The sequence below is a fragment of the Phalangium opilio genome, unplaced genomic scaffold (assembly GCF_054372755.1).
Source record: "Phalangium opilio isolate 3A_F unplaced genomic scaffold, DU_Popi_V2 ptg000391l_1, whole genome shotgun sequence".
Lineage (NCBI taxonomy): Eukaryota > Metazoa > Arthropoda > Arachnida > Opiliones > Phalangiidae > Phalangium > Phalangium opilio.
The window spans coordinates 1,620,373-1,642,969 of record NW_028324235.1 but is presented as its reverse complement, the minus strand read 5'-3'; the positions used below and the strand labels follow the sequence as shown (position 1 = coordinate 1,642,969).

The 22,597-nt window shown below is 38.3% G+C and overlaps 1 protein-coding gene across 1 annotated transcript; it reads right to left on the bottom strand.

Annotated features, from left to right (window-relative positions):
- Positions 1-5,516: 5,516 nt before the first annotated feature.
- Positions 5,517-8,529, bottom strand: LOC149594080 (uncharacterized). Its single transcript, XM_089861625.1, has 6 exons — positions 8,380-8,529; positions 7,422-8,300; positions 7,145-7,353; positions 6,776-7,057; positions 6,576-6,711; positions 5,517-6,323 (listed from the first exon to the last, which is right to left on the bottom strand). The coding sequence occupies exons 1-6, from the start codon at positions 8,527-8,529 to the stop codon at positions 5,517-5,519; spliced, it is 2,463 nt and encodes an 820-aa protein (XP_089717751.1).
- Positions 8,530-22,597: the final 14,068 nt, after the last annotated feature.

Below are 22,597 nucleotides of genomic sequence, written 5' to 3'. Positions count from 1 at the left end.
TAATATTAAGTTTTAGCAACTAAAAATACTAAAATTAGACCAAATTACTATCCCAAAGCTTCATAAAGTTCATAAACGCTATTTAAGGCGACGATTTAGACTCGAGTATTTGATGGCGTCGCCGACTATCGCCGTTTCAACGTCACGGGACTCACGGCGGCTGCGCGGCAGGCTGGGAAATAGCACACTTCCTCTGGTCCAAAACCAGTTTATTAATTGCTTGGACTAGTTTTTTAATACAAAAAGTGGGGGTTACTGGTCCTCGGGACCAGTTTATTAATTGCAAATCTATTGGAGAACAAAGGCTGGGACCAGTCCGGAGACCAGTTAATTATTCGGGGACTAGAGGGGTCACTGGTCCCAAGGACTAGTTTAAAAAATATCCTTATTTCCCAGCCTGCTGCGCGGCATTATTAAAGCCGTCTTATCGCTCTCTCTATAGGCCATTTCATCCATAAAGCATTATGAAGAAACTCTCAAATTATTATCAGGCAACTAAGCGTTAAAAAAGGCCAATTTTAATCGCGCTGATATTTTCTAGTAAATTAGTGTATCCATGATATAAAATCGCAAATCGAGTTATGTTCTAAATGTTATCAAAATTAATACTTAAACTTAATTATTTTCCATGAAAATCGCTTAGCGGAATGAAAAATGTTGTACCTTTCATTTAAGACCGTTCCCAAAACTAACAAACGTATAGTTTTTCTAATATCGGAGCCACCGGATCGTTTTTTTCAGAAAATTTCCCATGTTATTTCTATGGGAAAAATTCCGGTTTTTCAACAAAAGGTGTGATGAATTTTATGGAAATGAAAACCACCCTTAGCAACATTATTTTTATAAGAAAAACTAATGGATGGATCTTTTAGAAATTTTAACCACATATTTAGGGCCCGAATTGTAGTTCTGTGGAATGTTTTCAAAACAGTAAACTTAATACAAAAAAAGTTACATCCAATCAAAAAACCACCCTTATACATTAAGGGCAGTATGAAGTCTTATCTAAGAGAGCTACCGCTCTCTCAGAATATTTGAATGGAGTATTTGCTAGATAATTTATATTTTCCTTTGTATCTCCGTTATATTTCAACAATTACCTTCTATTCTTTTCCCTACAATTTATTCCTAGTTTTTACCCCACAATATCTCCAAGTTTTTTCCCTGCAATTTCACTATTTTCTCGGTAACATTTTACACCAATATCTGCGTATATTTCAAGGGCAAATTTCCTATGTTTCCTTAATTTACCACTTTTTATTGATGACCCTGTACAACGCCAGTTATGCTGGGTTCTCTTTAAAAAAGAGAGACTTTCTCTAGAAGGATGATTGAGACGTCAGTCAAGTTACTGACGAATCTGTCTCGCTTGCTGATTGTTGTATCACTAACCTCGTAAGCCAGGTGTTATCTTTTTGAATAAAGTTCAGATAGTGACCTTGGTTTAAAGAAGAACCTTTATGAATGATCACGCCCCTAGTTTTGTAAACGCTGTGGTTTAAAACCACTTTATGATTTTCGAATCCCGATATTTTGGTTAAAATCTTAATTGGGTGACCATTTTCTACAATATCTCTTGGAAACCATAGAAATACGTACTTACCGGCAGAAATCAATACATCACGTTTATCAATTTCTCTGCGTTTACAAGTTCCACATGGCGTCATTGTTGGTCTCATCCTTTGGACTAATAGTTTCCAATCAATTTTACCGAGGTTTGGCAAAGGAAGAGTGAAGATGCAGCTTTGGATAATGTTTTGAGAACTTTTTTCCAGGTGACAGCTGGGGCATTTGGTAACGTTTTGCGACTTTGTCCATAATAGTTCCCGCAGAGCGTTAGAGTCCGGAGTTTCCATTTCTTCGCAAAGTCTTGGCAAGAGAACCCATAAGAATTCACTAGCATCTTGCTGTTCGTTGTGGGTAAAAGGCAACCCAACAGCCGTTCGCAAATTGAAACCATCGTCGCTGAAACTCTCATTGGAATTTTCAACATGCTCAACAGTGTTACGAAGGCAAGTCAAAATGGGCTTATCGCTCAATGATCCTTTGTGATCTTTAATAATGTTCCTTCCCATGATGTTAATTGTTGCGTAACCCAACTCACACAGTGTTTGGTTAGAGCTATGTCCGAAGCCATACCTTTAAAGCCTTCGCGACCGCGGGCAAGATTTCCTCACTGGTACTCTCGCGAGCTACAGAATGCTATTACAAGAAAAAAATATTATTTCAAAAAGAAAAAGCGTACAGGCGCTTTGGCAGACCTTGACAGTTACCGGTCGCTTCGTGCAAAGGTCACGAAACTTCTTGATCGCGACAAGTCCATCCTGGCTGGCCAGGTTTGCCAAGACGCACTAGCCCATCCCAAAAAGTTTTGGAGATTTGTAAATAATAATATAAAGACTCGGGAGAATGTAATTTCATTGAAAATTGGTACCAAATTTATATCGGATTCGGAAGATTTAGGGCGTACCTTTGTTGATCATTTTTCAAACATTGCTGTTGATAAAACCATACCAGGCACAAAGTACGATATGGACACCAGAAACTTAGTCACTGACTCTTACTGTGATCAGATTATCTCCCAATCTGATATTTATCACGCTATCATGAAATTACCGAACAAGTTATCCACTGGAATTGATAAAATTCCTTCCTTTATAATTAAAGGTTGTGGCGATTTGCTTCTGCCAGTCTTAGAACATATTTTTAATTTGTCTCTGCGCACGCGATGCTTTCCTGAATTTTGGAAAAAGGCAGTGGTCGTTCCAGTTTTTAAATCTGGAGCATCATGTGACGTCAAAAACTATCGTCCGATATCCTTACTTTGTGTCTTGGCCAAGATTTTCGACCGTGTTCTGCACCAACATTTGCAACGGTGGTTTGGTTCTTTACCAAATAATTGCCAACACGGCTTTGTCCCTGGCAGAGGGGTGGATACAAACCACGTGGCGTTTTTAGACTATGTAGCTCCTCAGGTCGAAGGTCAAGGCCAGGTCGACGTGATTTTCCTCGATCTCGCTAAGGCTTTCGATCGCGTTTCTCACGCCTACCTCGGTGATAAGCTTGAAGCACTTGGATTGACGGGGAATCTGTTGGCTTGGGTGAAACATTACTTGGCTGGTCGCGTTAACGTCCTGAAATGTAACTCTCACATTACTACATCTACGTACGCGGTCTCCTGTGGTGTTCCGCAAGGTTCCTCACTGGGACCGCTGTTATTTAACATCTATCTCTATGACTTACAATTTTCGATTCGGCATTCTCATTTATTACAACTAGCTGACGACAATAAAATTTCCAAAATTATTAATTCCAAATTTGATAGCCAGCTCTTGCAACAGGACCTTGATGCGACTGCTACTTGGTGCTCAAAAAATAATCTCGCAATTAATCCAGCCAAGTCAATCCACGTGTCCTTCACTAGGAGGGTCTCACGTGAGATAATCAATTCTTATTCGGTCTCTAATGTAGATATCCCTTGTAAAAATTCTGTTAAAGACCTTGGTATTCTATTTGACCGTGGATTATATTATATCGACCATATTACCCGTACGATTGGTTTGTGTCGCCGAACACTTGCTGTGACTCTAAAAATTTGTAAAAAAATTAAATCTTTAAGACATTTTCGAATACTGTACCTAGCTTTAGTTCGGTCTCGCGTGTTATATGGTTGTCTCGCTTGGGGTAGTAGCGCTCTGTACCTTAGAGCTAAATTGGAATGTGTCCAACGTAAATTCATAGCATATTGCCATACATATTTTCTTCAGAATGAATTATATGACTATCACCATTTACTCGAAGTTCTAAATTTAAAAACCCTTTCTTACCTTTGCCAATTAAATGACTTCAAATTTGTTTACAAATTAATTAATAACCGGTTGAACTTGCCCAATTTAATAGAAAAATTAAGTTTCCATGTGCCTCGATCAACGCGGTACCCTAAGACTTTTACTGCCCCTAAAAAGATACTTGTTCCTTTAAATCGGATGCAGGCTACAATTAACACCATAGGTGATAAATTTGATTTATTCTCAATAAACTTTAAAGATATTAAATAGCGCAGCTTAATTTCACATGTCTTAAAACCTATGGTAACTAGTCGATGATTCCTCAACATTGTAAATATTTGTATAATTGTATATTTGTATTCTGTTTTTTTTTTCTTATCCCTGTGTATAATCTCGTGAGCCAGTAGGCTTTTTTTATACACAATAAACTCCATTCATTCATTAATTCCAGAATCAGTAACAACAATTGCAAAACGCTATTTGCGTAGCACGTTACTCCATCTCCATTTTCAAATCCCTTCAAGGGAAAAATGTCTATATTCAGAAGACCTAGTCTGATCTTTTTATTTGGTCTTTCTTTTGCCGTTTCATCAGATCTCTCTCCTTTAACTTCTAAAATACTCCTCGACGTCGGCCTTTTTGTACCTCTCTTTCCTTCCGACCCGACTATTTCTAAAAGTGGAAGATCAGGTCTGTGTTTTTGACGCAGCCTGTTATACTCCGCAATGGCTCGTCCATCTGCCATAATTTTATTCGGGTCTAATAAAGCGACGTATGCCATGCCATTTCCAAATAAATTTGATCCCAAATCCATAATTGCGCATTTTAAACTCATTCCCTGGCTTTTGTGTATAGTAATGGCGTATGCCAAGATTACCGGAAATTGCGTTCGTTTGACGTATAAATTGGTCATTAGCAAGAACTTGACGCTCATTTTCTCGACCAAAAAGTCGGGCTTATTGTTCTCGTCGCTTGGTTCCCGATCTACTCTGATACGGATACCAGTGATGTTCCCACTGTCGTTCTTTTGGAATCTCGTTATAATGGCCATGGTGCCGTTAATAACACCTTCTTCAAAATTGATGTTTCTCCTAACCATTACTCGAGAGATACAGCTTGCTCTCTAAACCTCCAGTTTTTGACGGCTCATTGTCTAACATTTTGAGTCTCCTGACAATGTTTTTGGTAATTGTTTTGTCGTAATCAACGAGCTTGTCTTCGCATTGAACGCATTCAACTTTCTGTAGACTTTCCTCTAGCATTTTCATGTTGAATTTATCGCATATGGCCAATTTCGGCATCAAACAGATGGGATGAAATCCTTCTTTAACCAGCTTAAGGTAAAGATTCATATCCACCTCAATTTTGTTCCCTCCCGTAACTAGTCTACTTTCTAAGGTTGAAATGTCATTTTTTATAACAGTTCCGACTCTAATTCGGTTTAGAAGGTAGCTATAAACTCGGTCGTCCGCCTGACGAACGTTTTGCGTTAGTCCATCGTATCGGAAATACCTCCAAAGATCAGTGCCTCCAATGCTATTAAATCTTAGTCTAGCTTCTTGGGAAGTGACTTTTAAAAACGCAGGATAACCCTGTACAGGTGGCAATTGGAAGAAATCTCCAAAAACAAGAACGCAAACCACACCGCCGAAAGGCTTGTTCATTTCCCAAAATTCATTTAGCCTCAAATGAACGTAAGTTAGTAGTACCGAAGACACCATAGAAATCTCATCGACAATCAAGAACGTAAGTTAGTAGTACCGAAGACACCATAGAAATCTCATCGACAATCAAGAGTTTCAAATTTCCAAGAGTTTGTTTCATAATGGAAATGTTTTCGGAATTGAAGGAATGGTATTCCGCGGTACGCCCATGTTCTACTGGCAACATAAGTAATCTGTACAACGTTACGCCGTTGATATTTAGGGCTGCCAAGCCCGTGGGAGCGGCTATGGCGACGCTACCGGCATTTTTAAAGTGACGTCTAACGGCGTTGGCGATAGTAGCAATAAGAAAGGACTTTCCAGTGCCACCCGGACCAGATACAAAGTGGCAGAAATTCTCAATTTCTCTTCCCTCTTGAGTGAAGTGATCCATGACTTTGTCATAAACCCTTTTTTGATCAGTGTTGAGTAACGCAACTTGGTCTAGTGCCGTGCCCTCGAAATCAATTGCCATAGCGGCTTCGACATCATGCATGGCATTTTCAGTTTCAACGACGATTTCTTTCCCTTGAAGGGCATTTTCATCGTCATAGCTTTCTGCATCCGAAATCGCGGCAATCTCTTTAGCTTTTTCGGAGGCTTTGCGCTTCTTTAGAACTTCTTTGGATACCGAGAATTTCTCGTGGTATTCTCTCATGGGTTTTAGCGTTGATAATGAGCTTTCGAAAGCTTCAGCGAAGGTTGCAAACTCGCCCAATAACTCAGTCTTGTTTCGTAATGGTTTGAACAGAATTAGTAGAGCGTGGCAGTACTTTTCTGGTTCCTCTATTGGGTCGTGAACGTAATGTTCTATTATGTATGGCTTTATCCTCTTTCTCATAAAACCGAGGTTATTTTTCAACTCGATTACATTTTCAGATTTTTTCGCTCCCTCCGATTATTTGACGTAATCGTAAAACTGGCCGAACTCTCGGAAGCTTAAATCTTCCAAGCTATCGGGTCTGTTGGGATACTTGTCGTCCACAAACCCTTTTTGGCAAATGTCTTCGCTTTCAGGATCAATTTCCCTCAAGCGTGCAAGATCCTTGTAACATTTCAAAACTTTGGATCGGTTTTCTTTCACGTTAGTGTTAATAAACTTGGTGCTGTCAGACTTTTGATACAATTTCTGACCCAACATCATGTCCAAAGCTTCGTAAATTCCGACCGACTTATTTGTGAAAGATTTCAGTCCATAAGCGAACAATCTTTTTGACAAGCTTTCGTGTGCCAACTCAGCGAAACACGGATCCATTTAACCCCCAATCTCCCTTTGTCACGTACGACGTGACGTATATCGCCACTTGTTCCGAGGAATCGGCGACAAACTGCATATCCATATTGGCTTTCAAAGCCAAAAGTAAAGCCGGATTGTAGTCATTGATAAAAACTTCGTTTTCATTTCTGGGCAAATCGTACAGACGTTTTTGGCTTCGTTTCATTTTACGATGACGCGTAACTGATTCAACAGAGTTCAGAGTCGCGACGTTTGTTACGTTTCGAGGAAAACCGTAGCGACACACTTTCAGCTCCTTATTTCCTCTCTTAACCTTTCGGTAGCAACTGCTGCAACATTTATGTGTTTGAAATTTTTTTATTAGCCGGTATAGTTCTGGACTTTCAGCAGCTTTTGGGATTGAACACGTGACATACTTTTGCACGTACTCCAAAATAGCTAGTGCCGAAGAGGCACCAATCACTGGAGCTACCTCAGCCCACAACAAGCAATGGTAATGCGCTAAGCCTCGGGATTGGTACTCGACGCGCACAAAATGATGCGCTATCGGACCAAGAACCGGATTTTCTTTACATAGAACAAAGTTGTATAGGAGCGACTTCACTTTGTTGTGAAAATGCAAACGCTAAGAGGATCTAAATTTAATAGTTCAGCCACCGACATAGATTCGATCCCTGGGACGTCAGCATTCACTCGTCGTAGGTGGTCGTGAAGTTCAATGTCATCGTATTCGGCCGGATTAAAAGTTAAAAGCCAAGTAGGTGGGCCATACTCTCCAATCATGGCCAAAACACATTTCAGAACTTTATACCAATAATCCTTGGTTCCTCGAATGTGGCCCATGAAAGTCGCTAAATTACTCTCGAGCTCCGAATCTCGAGATTCAACTTGCTTCACGAAATTATTTACCGATACGTTCATGGGTTTTTCCACGCGTAGAACGTAATTCAAACTACTGTTTATGGATTTCATTTCGGCCTCTTGGTAGAAATGGAACATGAACGCATAATCTCGTCGAAACATTGGATTTGCGTTCAATAGACGAGAAAGTCGGTATTCAGTATCCGTTATTTTCCCAAACGGTCTTTCGTCGTGCTTGCCATAACGAGCCATTGGGAACAAGTGCACGAATGACATGTATTCTAGATTTTTGTCCCAATTACTGATAGGCTCGGCTTCCACACGCTTCATTTGGAAAGAAGCCAACAAATCTTTTGACGGCTGAACAATCACCGGGTGAATTGTATAGTGATCGTACAGCTCATTCACTTCATCTTTTGAGAGTTTTCGCAACAGTGCCTCAGGTTGCGTTAAAATTTTATAGCAGTCGTCTGGGGAAAGATTCGATTCGATCTGACCATCATTGAGATCGATCTGGTGCGATTCCGCTTGCGGATTTGTTACGGCTGTAGAGAGGCCCTTTGCATTGACCTCATTGCAGTTGTTTAATAGCGCCAGTGGATCCGTTTTCGCCAATAGTTCATCGGGAGTTATTGAATTTTCATGTTCAATAGGTCCGTTAATCTCTTCGGTACCATAAATATAATCTTCATTGATCTGAGTAATATCAGTCTTTGTACAACGGATTAATTTTTTTCAGCTCAGCGACGGCCTTTTTCAAAGCATCAAGGCGAACAATTTTTTGCCAAACCTTTTTGTCACTACAGGGTAGACCATTAACCAAGACGTGCAATTCGTGGTCTTTAGGTAGTGCTGCTTGTATCATATCCAAATTTTTTTGGACTGGAATTGGCAAGTATATGATTCTACCTTTCAAAGCTTTCACCGCGCCAAACTGCATGTTGGAATAAGTTTTAGTACCTAACCGGACCACAGTGTGAAATGCCTTCACAAGCTGAATTAAGGCCTTTTCAAACATGTTCAAACTCGTGACTTCTGTCGGAGGGACGTCAACTCCCAAGCCGTTAAGGAAACATCTAATTGAAATTTTTCCCTTTCGCAACTCTTTAGAACAATAAAGGCATAAAAGCATGTCCATTTCTCTAAAGTCAGGATTTTTCCATTGCAAACAGCTCTTAAAATGAGAAAGGCATGGTTGTCAAAAACTGACGTGCATGTCAGTTTTTCCACGGTCCTCAAATCAGAATTTTTTAATAATCTAGTGCAACAATCGCAAGATGTGTCGTGAAATTCATTCGTATCACGCTCAGCTCTAGCAAATTGTTTATTGTAGAAAGCCAAGATTTCACTCTCATTGAGACAAGGCCTTATATCGTTCTCATTGCCTTTTGTCGCCTCGTTTTCCGCATTCGACATTTTCAAGCCACGCGCCTCAACAATTTTTCTCATTTTGGGTATAACATTTTGAAGAGATTCGAAATCACCATGATCAATCTCATCAGTCAATGTTGATAAAGCGTTAAGCAACGCTCGAACAGAGTAGATTTTACTTAAAATAGTTCTAATCCCGGAGTAATGCGGAGCCAATTCTCTGAAGGCTCTCAAGTAACTTTGGCATTCCTCGCTTTGAGAGCTATAGGAAAAATGACCAAGATACGGCAGAACTTTCACTTCAAAATCTGAATCGTCCAATGGCAATTTGACAACGGATTTTTGGCAAAACTTATTTTTGTAGGAGCAAACGTCAAAATTAGAACTAAAAAGTTCATTTAAGACGCTATCACTGGCCTTTGCCGCCTGGTTAATGAAAGCTATGACTTTAAAAATAGTCCGCTCTCTAACGTTGCAAATGTCACGGCATTCCCAATACGAAGCTTTTTCATTGGTTTCAATAAACCCAGATTCGTTAACTACGATATTCGCTTTGGGATTTTTGTCCTTTGAAACGTTTTCTACTGCATTGAATAAATTCGTGATAACACCGAAATCATTAACTTGCAAGCAGCGTTCAATGCCTCTGTTCAGTCTTTTCTGGTCAATAAAATTACCAGTTTCATCAACCCATAATTCATTAACTTTTTTGCCGCGACGAGAGCTTTCTCGTAGCACCTTTATTACAAGACCATTTTCGTTGAACCACAAAATTTTTTCATAGCGCTTTTCGTGGTCCTGGTTTTTTAAAATTCTGCCATCATTCCCCAAAGTGAAATATGTTGTCTCGTGATAAAAAGCTTCTTCGAGACTATTGTGAAGCCTTTTTCCTCCAATGACTTTGATAAAATTGTCACTATCTACCAATCCAATTTCTTGCACTTTCTTGGCAAAACTTTTGAAATCTTCAATAAGTAACGAACGTCTTGCCTGGAATGCCGAATATATTTGCCTTTTTAAGTGAAATGTTTTTCCAGATAGCAACTGGCATTGGAGTTTGTGGGATGTGAATTTGGAACTTTGCTTTTTACATGAATTAGCAGGAATTTTTGTCGTCAGCAAACGTTCCGTAAGTTGCGTGATCAAAAATCGCTTGAAACTTTCGGCAATCATCTTTTTTTTTTAGTTTTAAAAATTCCTTTGTTGAAGATTTTTTTAACATAATAGTTGGCAGGGTTTGCACCACCTTTTCTTTTTCGCGAAGTGGCACCTATTTTAGGGGCCTGCAAAACCTTTTCAATTTTTGTTGAACTTGTCAATAAAGACTTACAATTGAGTCCATCACTCGGTTATTTACTCTGAGAGAGCTGTTTATTAATGGTTTATTCGGACTGATTTTTTTCAACATCCATAGTTTGAAGTAAAAAAAATGTCATTACTACCCGTTTTGAGTCTGTAAAAATCAAGGACCGTGGCGGCAATGCTTAAACATCCATGACTCACATCAGTGTTCATAAAATAAAATAAAGATAAGTTCTTCAAGTAGCTTTTCTTTTTCTAAAACATACCTTCGCTTCGCTATCCTAAAGATCAACAAGTATCACTATTTTTAACACTAACCTAAACTGTGAACCTTTAGTTGAAGAAATGAGAGCGTAAGGCATACTATACACTGGAGGCTCTGGAGCTGGGGGTTCCCGCCGTCTCCCGAGAGTCGAGAAAAACTACGTACGAAATCTAAGCCTTGGTCTTCCAAAAACCAATATCAAATAATGTAATGAAATCAATTACCTTTAGTTTTATATCTGGATTGCTTTTTTCAACAAAATTTCGACCTAATAGCAAAGTGTTTCTTAGCAAGGGTGTAAAAGAAAATTTATAAAATGAAATAAACATTTTAAGGCGCTAAAATACTAAAGAAGCGTCGACTGTTCAAAAACAAAATCAACCATGGAGGCTGTATCTTCATAAGATACAGGCTCCATGGTTCAACTTCCACAGAATGAACCAAACTGAAAACGTCAACTTAACTTGTTATCAGGCATAAAGCTAGGCCCTCCCTTGTTCTCAATCTCTTTGAAAATTGAAGAAATGGGTATTAGCGCGCTAACAGGTTACCCTGACGTTTAACTCAAGAGCCGTACTTCCGTAATTAAGTAAAATTAACATACTTAGACTTAATTGTTTCTGATTAGACTAGCCGATCGCACACCCTGAATACATAATTGTTAAATTAAGAGTATTCCGAAGAGTAACTTCGCTCTAGTTTTTCAGTTAGAGGTGGTTAAATATCACGAAAAACCCCATGTTAATCTCCATAGGAAAATTGGTAAAAGCATGTGAATTTTGCTTTAACGTTACAAAAGAGTATCAAGTCATATCTACAAGGGCCTACCGGCCCTGTAGAATAATCGAAAAATTATTTATGTTAAAATATTAAAAAAGGGATTATTTACCATTTTTTTTTAAACTTGGCAACAAAATTAAGTGTTATTAATTCTAATTTTACGTCGAAGTTTAAAAAAAATGGAAAATTATGACATATTAAATAAGTTATATAAGAACTTACTTTCAACGAAACAGTCTAATTTTTAAAATTAGGGCTAAATAACGTTGCTCTGGTCCAATTGGCTATCGCCAAAGAGTGACGCGACACCTAGCAGTAGCTGTGGTAACTGCTCTAACGGAGTAAGTTTATATAGGAAGGCGAAATTTCCATTCCGTTAGGCTTAAGATATCATAGTATCATATTTATTAAACATGGCGCCTAGCAAAAAGTATTGTTGTGTCCCACAGTGTGATTCTACATTAAAACTAAATATCCCAGGGTTAAGTATGCATAGTTTCCCAAAAGAAATCAATTTGCGTAAAGAGTGGCAACGCGTCCTAAAAATTGGAAAACCTATTTCAAATCACATGGTTGTATGCAGTTTACATTTCAAGAAGACTGATTACTTTTTTCCTGGTAAGTTCTTCTTTAAGTATTAAGAATTGAAGACCGGGATTTAATGTACTTGTTACTTCAGATATACCGACAGGGAAAAGGAAACTAAAGCTTGGAACTTGCCTTTCACAATGTTTGACCCACGACAAAATTATTTCCGAAGATACCAGAGGAAAAGTTAATGACAGAAAGAAAAGAGAGCTGATAATCGACAAAGAAACTTTAAAAGTGATGCAGAACCTTCAACTTATAGCCAGTCGAGTTCAGAAAGAGAAATAGAAGATGCCCCAGTATCCACTGACAAACAAGCAAATATTGAATTTGGTTTGAATGCTCCCGAAACTGAGGTTTCTCGGCTCTTACATCAAGAGAGAAGAGATGCTTCAGTGCAACTAAACACTTACTTTTTCTGTATTATAAATTCAGTTAAAACTGAGAAGGATTTAAGCCGTATAACTGGTATCTCCACTTTCAAATTATTTTACTCCGTTATGGAATCTATGACAATGTTTCGAGTGCACGTAGAGCGAGCATTACAAAGATTAAAACTTTTTTCAATCATTAAAGAAAAACTGGACTGGGAGATGATGCCTTTCATTAACCCTATGTTTTTAATTGCAGCTGGTATTGTTAACGTGTCATCACCAATATTAGATGAAGTTAAATTTTAATGAAATGGATATATGGTTTTAAAAAAATTAAATGATTTTGATTTTGACTCAATTTTATTCCACTAATTTCGGTATCAAAAAATAAATGTATTTTAAATTTCCAACCAATTTCAAAACAAAATTAATATCTTTTTTTGCTACAGGATCTAGTAGGTCCTCGTATTTTTTTGCTATAAGTGACCAATTGGCATTGTTCCAAATTTAAAACTGCTATTCTGATTGAACCTGTCTGTAATATTTTTTTCTTTCTTCAATCCATAATTGTCTTCTTCCTGTTTTAAATTTGGAATCTCCTTTTGTTTTGTTAACTCAGCCATTGAAAGCGTGGCTCCATTTGTGTGACACTTTATTACCAAAGACAATGCAGGTTACCTTTTCTTAAAAACAACACCATCTGGGCTAAATGCCAGACAACAAATCCATAGCAATTTTACATGTCTTTGAAGCGCTAATTCTTCAGTGTCGTTTACATATTGAGTAATTTTATTACCCTTGAAATTTGACGATTAAAGATACTATACGATTTTTAGTGGCCAGTCTTCTCCTTTTTTTCTGTGTACGTATTTGTTGATTATCACATCAAGCCGGAGTAACTTTCCCTTCTCTCGAGCATCCACTTGTGATCTTTTTCTTCTTTCCCTTGCTTTAACTGTTTCAGAACATAGTCTCTAGGCAATTTCTTTTGTCACAGAAATATAAATTTCATACTATTCTACATTTTATCCCTTTATTTCATTGAAGAAATCACTTAAACTTTTGTAGTTCTTCCAAGGATTATTTAAAACATGGACATTTAAATAATCCTTGGTTAGTCCTTGTTTTCGGAGCAGTGTTTAAACAGAGTTGTAAATTGCACACTCTAAGAAAATGAGGTGTGCTTTAACACCTTTAAAAGTAGTTTATATGGGTCCAAATTTGACACCGTTACAGGTGTTCATTTACACCCCTGAAAGGGTTTAATAACACTTATTTGAGCAATTGTTGGCAAAGATAAGTATAAAATTATGCAACAGAGGTGCAGTTTAACACCTTTTTAACTCTTATATCGGCACTGAAAGTGAATTTTTACTCTCATATTAGTGTTGTGCAACTCCTTAAAGGGTGTGGCATAGCACCTTTCAGAGTGTCGCGTAACACCTTTAAGAGTGGGAGATTTTTTGGTAGGGTAGTAGTAGAAATTCTAGTACTTTTCCTAGACTTAAGAGCAAAACCGATGAGTAAAAAACACTAGAGTAGCTACATTTTGACCACTCATGAGGCATAACTCAAATATCGCGTATGGTTTTCCTGTTTCATTAAATTTTGATTATCCGCCATTCCGCAGTATTACTAGCAATTAATGCTATATTCATAGCAGGGTTCCATCTTGAGAGAACTTCATCACCTATAGGGAGGAAAGTTCTCACTTGCAGAACTATACCTCTTTAAGCGAGGGTTGTTGCATTTAAAGTCATTTTTACGGGTTTAAACATTTCTGAAAAAGGCAGAAAGTTTTCAATTCGTACAGTACAAATGCATAGGGTATTAAATTAGTTTTGGAGGCTATAATATTCAAGCTGTAGATATAGATGTTCTTGTTAAATTTAATAATCTCTTTTCACTAAGAGTTTTTCGAGCACCAGAAACGCGTTTAATCTAATTTGCACTACATATTTTCCAAAAAAAATCAATTTAGTACTCTAATTTTTCTCAAAATAATGATAAAACATATCCCAAAAGCAAGAGCCCCACTTTGGCTTTTCAAGCTGGCCCTACTGTGAGGCCAGTATCTAACCTAGTCTCGTTTTTTAAGAGTATCGCTTAACACCTGTAAGAGTGTCGCCTAACAATTTTAGCATAGTTTTATGATGGTACAACACCGCCACATTACCAATTTCTTTGTTAATTTTGATTTTATTTAAAGGATTAAACGGTGTTCTTTCATGAATATCATCTTTAAAAACGGTTTAACAAGTACGTTTTTCAATAATTTTTTACTGTTTGTATTGACTTTAATATTAAACGATTAATGAAAAATAAATGAAAGACCTTATTTAAGAAACCCGCAGTATTATAATTTTTCATGTTTAATTTCGAACGGTGTTGTAATAGTGTTATTTCACACCGAATTTACACTTTAAATTGGCCCCTAAAAACTCAAGGTAATAAAACTCTCTTTTGGGTGTTTTTACGGTGTTTACACCGTTTTAACACCTTTTTAACACTTCCATTTCTTAGAGTGCAACATAATAATAATAATAACGGCTTTTTATTTGGAGATATCCTTTCAGATAAATCTGATTTACAAAGGTGTCCATAAAATTAAATTAGAGTGATAACAAATTCGAAATGAAAATAAAATAAAAATAGATATAGGTCTTTAAAGATTTAGCCAACTATTTTTTAAATTGGGTTATTGAGTCCATGTCAACTTATTCCATAAAGCTATATAACGAAATTTTGCACTTTTTTTCCGTAATAACAAGAAAACTGTTAATATGTTTTGGTAGGTGGACTAGTTTATTATTACAAATCTGGCTGATGTCTAACTTGTCTTTAAGCCGCCACGAGGAGAGGAGTTTTGGTTAAGTTTCGGTCGTCTTGTATGCCGCATAATATGACGTGCTTCCACTTATATATCTCTTCTCTTTCTATTAGACTTCGTTTTCGGTCTCCGCGTATTTATAAATTTCAAACAATGTTACCTTTAACTTGTCAACATTTAACATTATTAATTTTTCTATTGCACTATTATCGATAAAAACATCATACCCCGTTGAAGCGGCCATTTTGAAAACACTGCAGCGCCCATAGATAAAGTAAAACTTAATATATCTATGGCAGCGCCAGCGCCCCTATATTCAGTGGCGATAGCCAATTAGTTCAGTTCAGATTTTCCCCATTCGTAACCATAACCAATCCAAGTCCGAAAAACCAACCAAATACTGCAGAAGAATTTACGCGAAAAAACTCAGACAAGATTGGGCCGGAAGCCGCCGGATTCACGTGGACACGTGGTTCACCCATCTTTAAGCCTATTTTTGTGCTGTATGTTTTGCCAAGGGGTTTGCGTTGTTAAAAGGCAATCTCATAGTAAGTTTAAATAATCTTCTTTAAACTTTTGAAACGTATTTAGGCTTTTATTATCCTTTTTGGTACATAAATAGTACTAATTAGTTTGACTCAAGTGTTATTCTTTCATTTGAGTTATTCATTCGAGTGTTTATCATTGCACTTGAGTGTATTGTATTTATCAGGTTTTTTATGTATATGTAATACATTGTATTACGATATTAAAACCTAATTTTTTTTATAGTACAACATCTCAATCTGAGTGTACTTTGGATTCACAGTTCTGGGTGTGTAGCAAATACCCATTTATTTTCAATCTTTTGCAGGTACAAACTGTTCTGTGTGAACCACTTAATTGGATATCTTTGTGATTCCAAAGTGTTCTGTGTGAACCACTTAATTGGATATCTTTGTGATTCCAAAGTGTTCTGTGTGAACCACTTAATTGGATATCTTTGTGATTCCAAAGTGTTCTGTGTGAACCACTTAATTGGATATCTTTGTGATTCCAAAGTGTTCTGTGTGAACCACTTAATTGGATATCTTTGTGATTCCAAAGTGTTCTTAGTGAACCATCTAATTCGATATCTTTGAAATTCCAAATTGTTCTGTGTAGACCACGATATTGGAAATCTTTACGATTAAAAACTCTTCTGTGTGAACAATCTAATTGGATTCAATATTTAAAATGGTTTCTCAACAAAGAGTTAAGAAACAAAAAAGGCGTCAACGATTTTTAAAACTGCAAGTTGCTTTTTAAAAAAAGCAAGATAAACAACTTGTCGATATGAAATACTACTTGAAAAGCAAGGAGTATTATCAGAAAAAAAATTCAATAAACAATGCGACGCGCAAATCTCTGATTGAGAGAGCAAAGAAAAATAAGAGAACTATGCCACCAGGTGGCGCCACTAATGTTCAGGCAAAAAATAAAAAACCCAGTAAGAAAGCATTTCCGTTGGGTAAAAAGGGTTTCCCGAAAAAAACCCTCAATTAAGGAATTTTTAAAACAAGGAACAAAAAAATCATAGCTGAAAATTTCAAACGATTTTTAGTGACAAGGCTCACTGAAAGATTGTCTGTGACAAAATCTTTGGACAGCTTGACTAAAGAGGGGAATTCAAAGTTAATCTCTCTCAATCTAAAATGCCAATTGTTAGCGGGTAGAATTTTGCATTTGAAAAGGCAATTATATTCGGCATACAATTACCATCTTACAGGGATGATTAGTGAATTTAAAGATATTGCCGAGAAAGTCCAAAAAATTGGGTCTGTTAATCAGAACAATTTAACGGATGTTGTGGGTAATAAAAGGCTTCACAGTAGTCTCAAAGAGGCCTATTTCCATGAAACCACCTATTACCCAATTGGAAATAATGGAAAAATATTGAAAAATGACCACGAGTTACGCTATGCCAAAGTTATCCAATTGGATGCTGATGGTCATGTACGTAAAGTGCTGAGAGACCGCGTTATCAATGGCAATAAAGAACTGTACGTTGACGAAACGGGCAATTTCGTTGACATTAATAATAAAAACAAAGCTGATGATGTTGAGAGAGTCTTTCAAGTAAATAATTCGGGAGTGGTTACGAATCTTTTCAACATTGTTGAAACTGGGGAGAAGAATCCGAAAAGAAATTTCGTGATCAATGAAAGTGGTCTTATACAAACTAAACCCAAAACCGTTTATTGGGAATGCAGTGATATTTGTAATGTTAGAACTCGAGCCATTGCGAAAGTGGTAACTTTCATAAACACGGTTGCGAATGCGAATGAAAAATCAGTGACTAAAATTTTTGAATCGGATTTGGACCTTTGCGGTTTTAGAAATAAATTTTGCTCTAAATCCAACGTGTCTATAACACCAGATGGTGCTGAGATCGTGGTGAGAATAGTTCCTTTCCTGGGACACACGGCTTATTGCGCTGATAGTGAAGATTGCCAAAGCTATTTACGTTCTTTTGCTGAACTGGCTCCTCATTATTCGGGAATTAGAACTATTTTGAATAATATTTATCACGCGAAGGCGTTGCTTAACGCGTTAACAAAGATTTCGAATGAAATTGAAAGTGGTGATTACGATTCTCTCACCAAAATCATGGGGGAATTGAGAAAAATCCTTGCCTCACGAGGAAAAAATTTAAATAACGAGCAAAACAACGCGTCCACAGGGAGCGAAAACGCTCCAAGACCGAGTCTCGATGAAAGCGAAATCTTGAATCTTTACGAAATTCAATTCGTTCGAGCGGCGCTAAATAATAAAGAATTTCACGACACTCCCTGTGACTGCTGCTTAAGATTGTACAAAAAATCGGATTTGAGATCAATAGAAAAAATGGTAGACAGTGCTGTTTTCGATAACGAGGCCTATCTGATTTTAAGAGCTGGCTGGATAATAAACAATTCAGAAACAAGAGAGGCAGACAAGCTTCTATGTCGTTACTGCTCTACGGATTTACGAAAGGGAAAAGTTCCCATCAGATGCTTCCTGAACAACTTGTTGGTTGACATTCCTCCGACAGATGTCACTGATTTAAACATGTTTGAGAAAGTTTTAATTCAGCTTGTGAAGCCCTTCCACACTGTGTTGCGGTTAGGTACTAAAACAATTCCAACATGCAGTTCGGTACGGTTAAAGCTTTAAAGGGAAGAGTACTTTATCTTCCAATACCAATGGAGAAAAATTTGAAGGTGATTCCCAAGACATTGTCCAAAAATCACGAACTGCATATCCTAGTGAATGGCGTTCCCACTGCGGACAAAAAGGTATGGCAACAGGTTGTTTGCCTCGAAAAAGTGTTGAAAGCGTTCACTGTGCTAAAAAAAAATTAATCCTTTGTATAAGGACATTGATATTTCGGCAATGAGCGAGGAATAAATTTGTGGAACGCAAGATATTGATGGAAATGAAAATTCATTGACTACCCATGAATTACTGAGCGTAACAGATCCACTGGCGTTGCTTAACGATGGATCTGATGCGGTGACAAGCGCTTCCGCTGCGGTTCCAACAGAAGGACTAGCGGATGGTCCTCACGACGGTCAAGGTGACCAAAACGCTTCTAACATGCAGGAGCAGGATGAAAATCAGTCTAGCCTTGCACCAGGCAACGTCTACAAAATTTTAACACAGCCCGAGGCTTTGTTGCGAAAACTTTCTGAGGGAGAAGCCAATGATCTGTACGATCACTACTCTATTCATCCGGTGAACGTCCAACCACCGAAAGATTTATTGGCTGATTTCCAAATGAAGCGCGTCGAAGCCGCGCCGATTAATACTTGGGACAAAAACTTGGAGTACTTGAGCTTCGTTCATTTGTTCCCCAAGGGTCACTACGGCAAGCACGATGATAGATCATTTGGGAAATTAACTGAAACAGAGTATCGTTTATCTCGTCTTTTGAACAAAAGTCCAATTTTTAGACGAGATTACGCCTATATGTTTCATTCTTATCAAGAATGCGAAATGAAGGCGATCTCTAGCAGTTTGAACTCCGTTCTTCGTGTTAAAAAACCCATGAAAATTGGGGTTGAAAACTTGCTCAGTCGCGTTGAATCTGGCGATAAAGAACTTGAGAGTAATTTAGCCACTTTCTTGGGTCATATTCGAGGAACTAAGGACTACTGGTACAAGGTCCTTAGGAGCGTTTTGGCGATGATACGGGAATTTGGTCCTCCCACGTGGCTCTTGACTTTTAATCCGGCCGAATACGATGATTTTAAACTGCATGATCACTTGAGAAAAATTAATTCAGAGGTTCCAGGAGTAGAATCGATGACGATGGCTGAATTGTTGAATTTCGACCCACTTAGCGTCAATTTGCACTTTCACTACAAAGTTAGTACGCTGCTAAACAACTTTGTTTTGTGTAAGCAAAATCCTGTTCTTGGCATGATAGAACATCGTTTTTGGCGGGTTGAATACCAATCACGAGGTTTACCTCACTACCACATGCTATTGTGGGCCAAGGACGCTCCAAAGATCGGAACTTCTTCGACCAAGACTATTTGGGATTACGTGCAAAAACACGTCACGTGTTCGATGCCAAGCGCATCGGTAAGTCCGGAACTGCACCGGCTGGTAAAAAAATTCCAAACACACAAATGCACCTCCAGTTGTTATAAGAAGGTGAAAAATTCTGATAAAGGATTGAAAGTGTGTCGTTACGGTTTCCCTCGAAACGTAACAAACGTTGCCACTATGAATGCCGTTAGATCAGTTACTCGTCACCGTAAAATGAAAAAGGTGCAGAAACGACTGAACGACTTGCCGAGAAAACAGCACGAAGTTATAATCAATGATTATAATCCCGCGCTACTTTTGGCTTCCAAAGCCAACATGGATTTGCAATTTGTCGCTGACAAATCGGAAATAGTGGCAAACTATGTCACGGCGTACGTGGACCAAACTTTTGCCGAGTTAGGGCACGAAAGTTTGTCCAAAAGATTATTTGTCTATAGATTGAAATCACTGACTTCTAAGTCAGTAGGGATATACGAAGCTATGGATCTTATGTTGGGCCAAGACCTTTACAATAAATCCGACAGCACTAAATTTATAAACACAAACTTGAAAGAAAACCGATCGAGAGTTTTGAAAGGTTACAAGGATTTCGCACGTTTGAGGGAAACTGACCCCGAAAGGAAGGACACTTGCCAAAAAGGGTTCGTCGACGACAAGTATCCGAATCGTCCCGACAGCTTGGAAAACCTTAGTTTGCGGGAATTTGGTCAGTTTTACGATTATGCGAAGCACTCTCATGGTGTCGAGAAAAATGCGAGTGTAATTGTGTTGAAAAACAATCTGGGTTTCATGAGAAAGGGAATTAAGCCGTTCATAGTGGAGCACTACATTCACGACCCGATAGAGGAGAAAGAAAAGTATTGTCACGCTCTACTGATCCTCTTCAAACTATGGCACGACGAAAATGAGCTATTGGGCGAGTTTGAAACCATCGCGGATGCTTTCGAAAACTCGCTTTCAGTGTTAAAAGATATGAGAGAATATCACGAGAAACTCTCGGTTTCCAAAGACGTTGAAAAGAAACGGAAGGCTTCCAAAAAGGCGAAAGAGCCAGAAACCATAATTTCGGAGGCTGAAAGTGACGACGATGAAAATGCACTGCAAGGGAAGGAAATCGTTATCGAAACCGAACATGCGATGACTGATGTGGAAGCTGCCATGGAAATGAATTTCGAGACTGTTGCTGACAATGTGGCGTTACTAAACTCGGATCAAAGGACAATTTATGATCACATCATGGATCACTTCTCCCAAGAGGGAGAAAAATCTGGAAACAAGTGCCTTTTTGTGTCGGGACCTGGTGGCACTGGCAAATCGTTTATTATCGACACTCTCGCCAACGCCGTAAGGCGACGCTTACAAAATCCTGCTAGCGTGGCAATTGCCGCACCAACGGGTTTGGCAGCATTGAATGTTAATGGCGTAACATTACACAGGTTACTAATGTTGCTAGTAGATCATGGGCGTATCGCCGAATACCATTCCCTGAGTTCTGACAATATAAGCATTATGAAAGAAACTTTGGGAAATTTAAAACTGTTAATTATTGATGAAATTTCTATGGTCTCGTTGGTGTTACTGACTCACGTTCACTTGAAGCTAAACGAATTTTGGGAAATGAACCAACCATTTGGTGGAGTTGTATTTATCCTTGTTTTGGGAGACTTTTTCCAATTGCCTCCGGTTCAAGGAAATCCCGCGTTTATCAAAATCACTTCCGAAGAAGCCAGACTTAGATTCAATTGCATCGGAGGAAGTGATCTTTGGAAGTTTTTTAAATACGATGAACTAACGCAAAATGTTAGACAAGCCAACGACCAAAGTTACGGCGACATTCTAAGCAGAGTTAGAATTGGAAATATTTCCGAAGCTGATGTTGCAACCTTACAATCTAGATTGGTTGAGGGAGGAAAAAACATCGAGGTGGCTATGGAGCTTTTCATTAAGCTGTCCAATGAAGGGTTTCAACCAATTTGTTTGATGCCTAAATTAGCCATGTGCGAAAAGTTCAACTTTGAAATGCTTCGAAAAAGCGGCGAGAAAGTTGAAAGCATTCCTTGTCAGGATAGACTCGCAGACTGTGAGAAAAAAATGAATAAAAAAATTCTCGGGAGGCTGCAAAGGCTAGAAAACGAACCGTCCAAGACGGGCGGTTTGGAGAGCCAGTTACTTCTTTGCGTTGGCTGCCGAATAATGGTCAGAAGGAACATCAGTTTTGAAAAAGGCGTTGTAAATGGTACGATGGGTTTCGTAACTGGATTCAAGAAGGATGAACAAGGAAACGTTACTGGTATTTTTCTCAGAGTAGATCGCGAACCGAATAACGACGACGATATCTCCGATTTTTTAGTTGAGAAAATTAGCGTTAAATTTTTGCTCATGGCAAAAATTTACATTAAGCGCTCCCAGTTTTCCGTCATCCTGGCGTACGCTATTACGATACACAAAAGCCAAGACATGAGTTTAAAATGCGTCAATATGGATTTAGGTTCGAGTTTATTCGGAACCGGCATGGCGTACGTCGCTTTATCAAGAGTGACGTCTTTAGCCGGACTCCATCTATTACAGTTCGATCCGACTAAAATTAAGGCGGATGGACGAGCCATTTAGGCCAGGACAGATAGGCCAAAAAAGGGCTTGACCTAGAACATTTGAATATAAAGATGAAAATTGGTACATGGGTTGTTTTTGACCCCACAAAAAATATACTAAAAGTCCCCCGCTGTAGAGCGCGAGCTTTCGCCGCCATCTTGGAAAATGGCCGCCGGGAATGGCAGCAGCAATGTATTCTACATTCTTCTTCAAAAATTATGAAAATTGGTACGCATTATGAATGGAACCATATGAACTTCATGGCAAAATTTTACAGCTCTGTGTTCAAAAGTTTGGTCGCCATATTGGACAATGGCCGCCGTGAATGCTAGGTACAGTATATTTCACCATA

What these genes read in the sequence shown, in the direction of transcription:
- LOC149594080 (XM_089861625.1), bottom strand. Translation starts at nt 8,529, where the DNA reads ATGCAGTTTGGCGCGGTGAAAGCTTTGAAAGGTAGAATCATATACTTG. An exon ending in GTGGCGATATACGTCACGTC is followed by an intron (nt 6,712 to 6,775) that starts GTACGTGACAAA and finishes GGCACACGAAAG; the next exon opens with CTTGTCAAAAAGATTGTTCG. An exon ending in CCAAGTTTATTAACACTAAC is followed by an intron (nt 6,324 to 6,575) that starts GTGAAAGAAAAC and finishes TTTATGAGAAAG; the next exon opens with AGGATAAAGCCATACATAAT.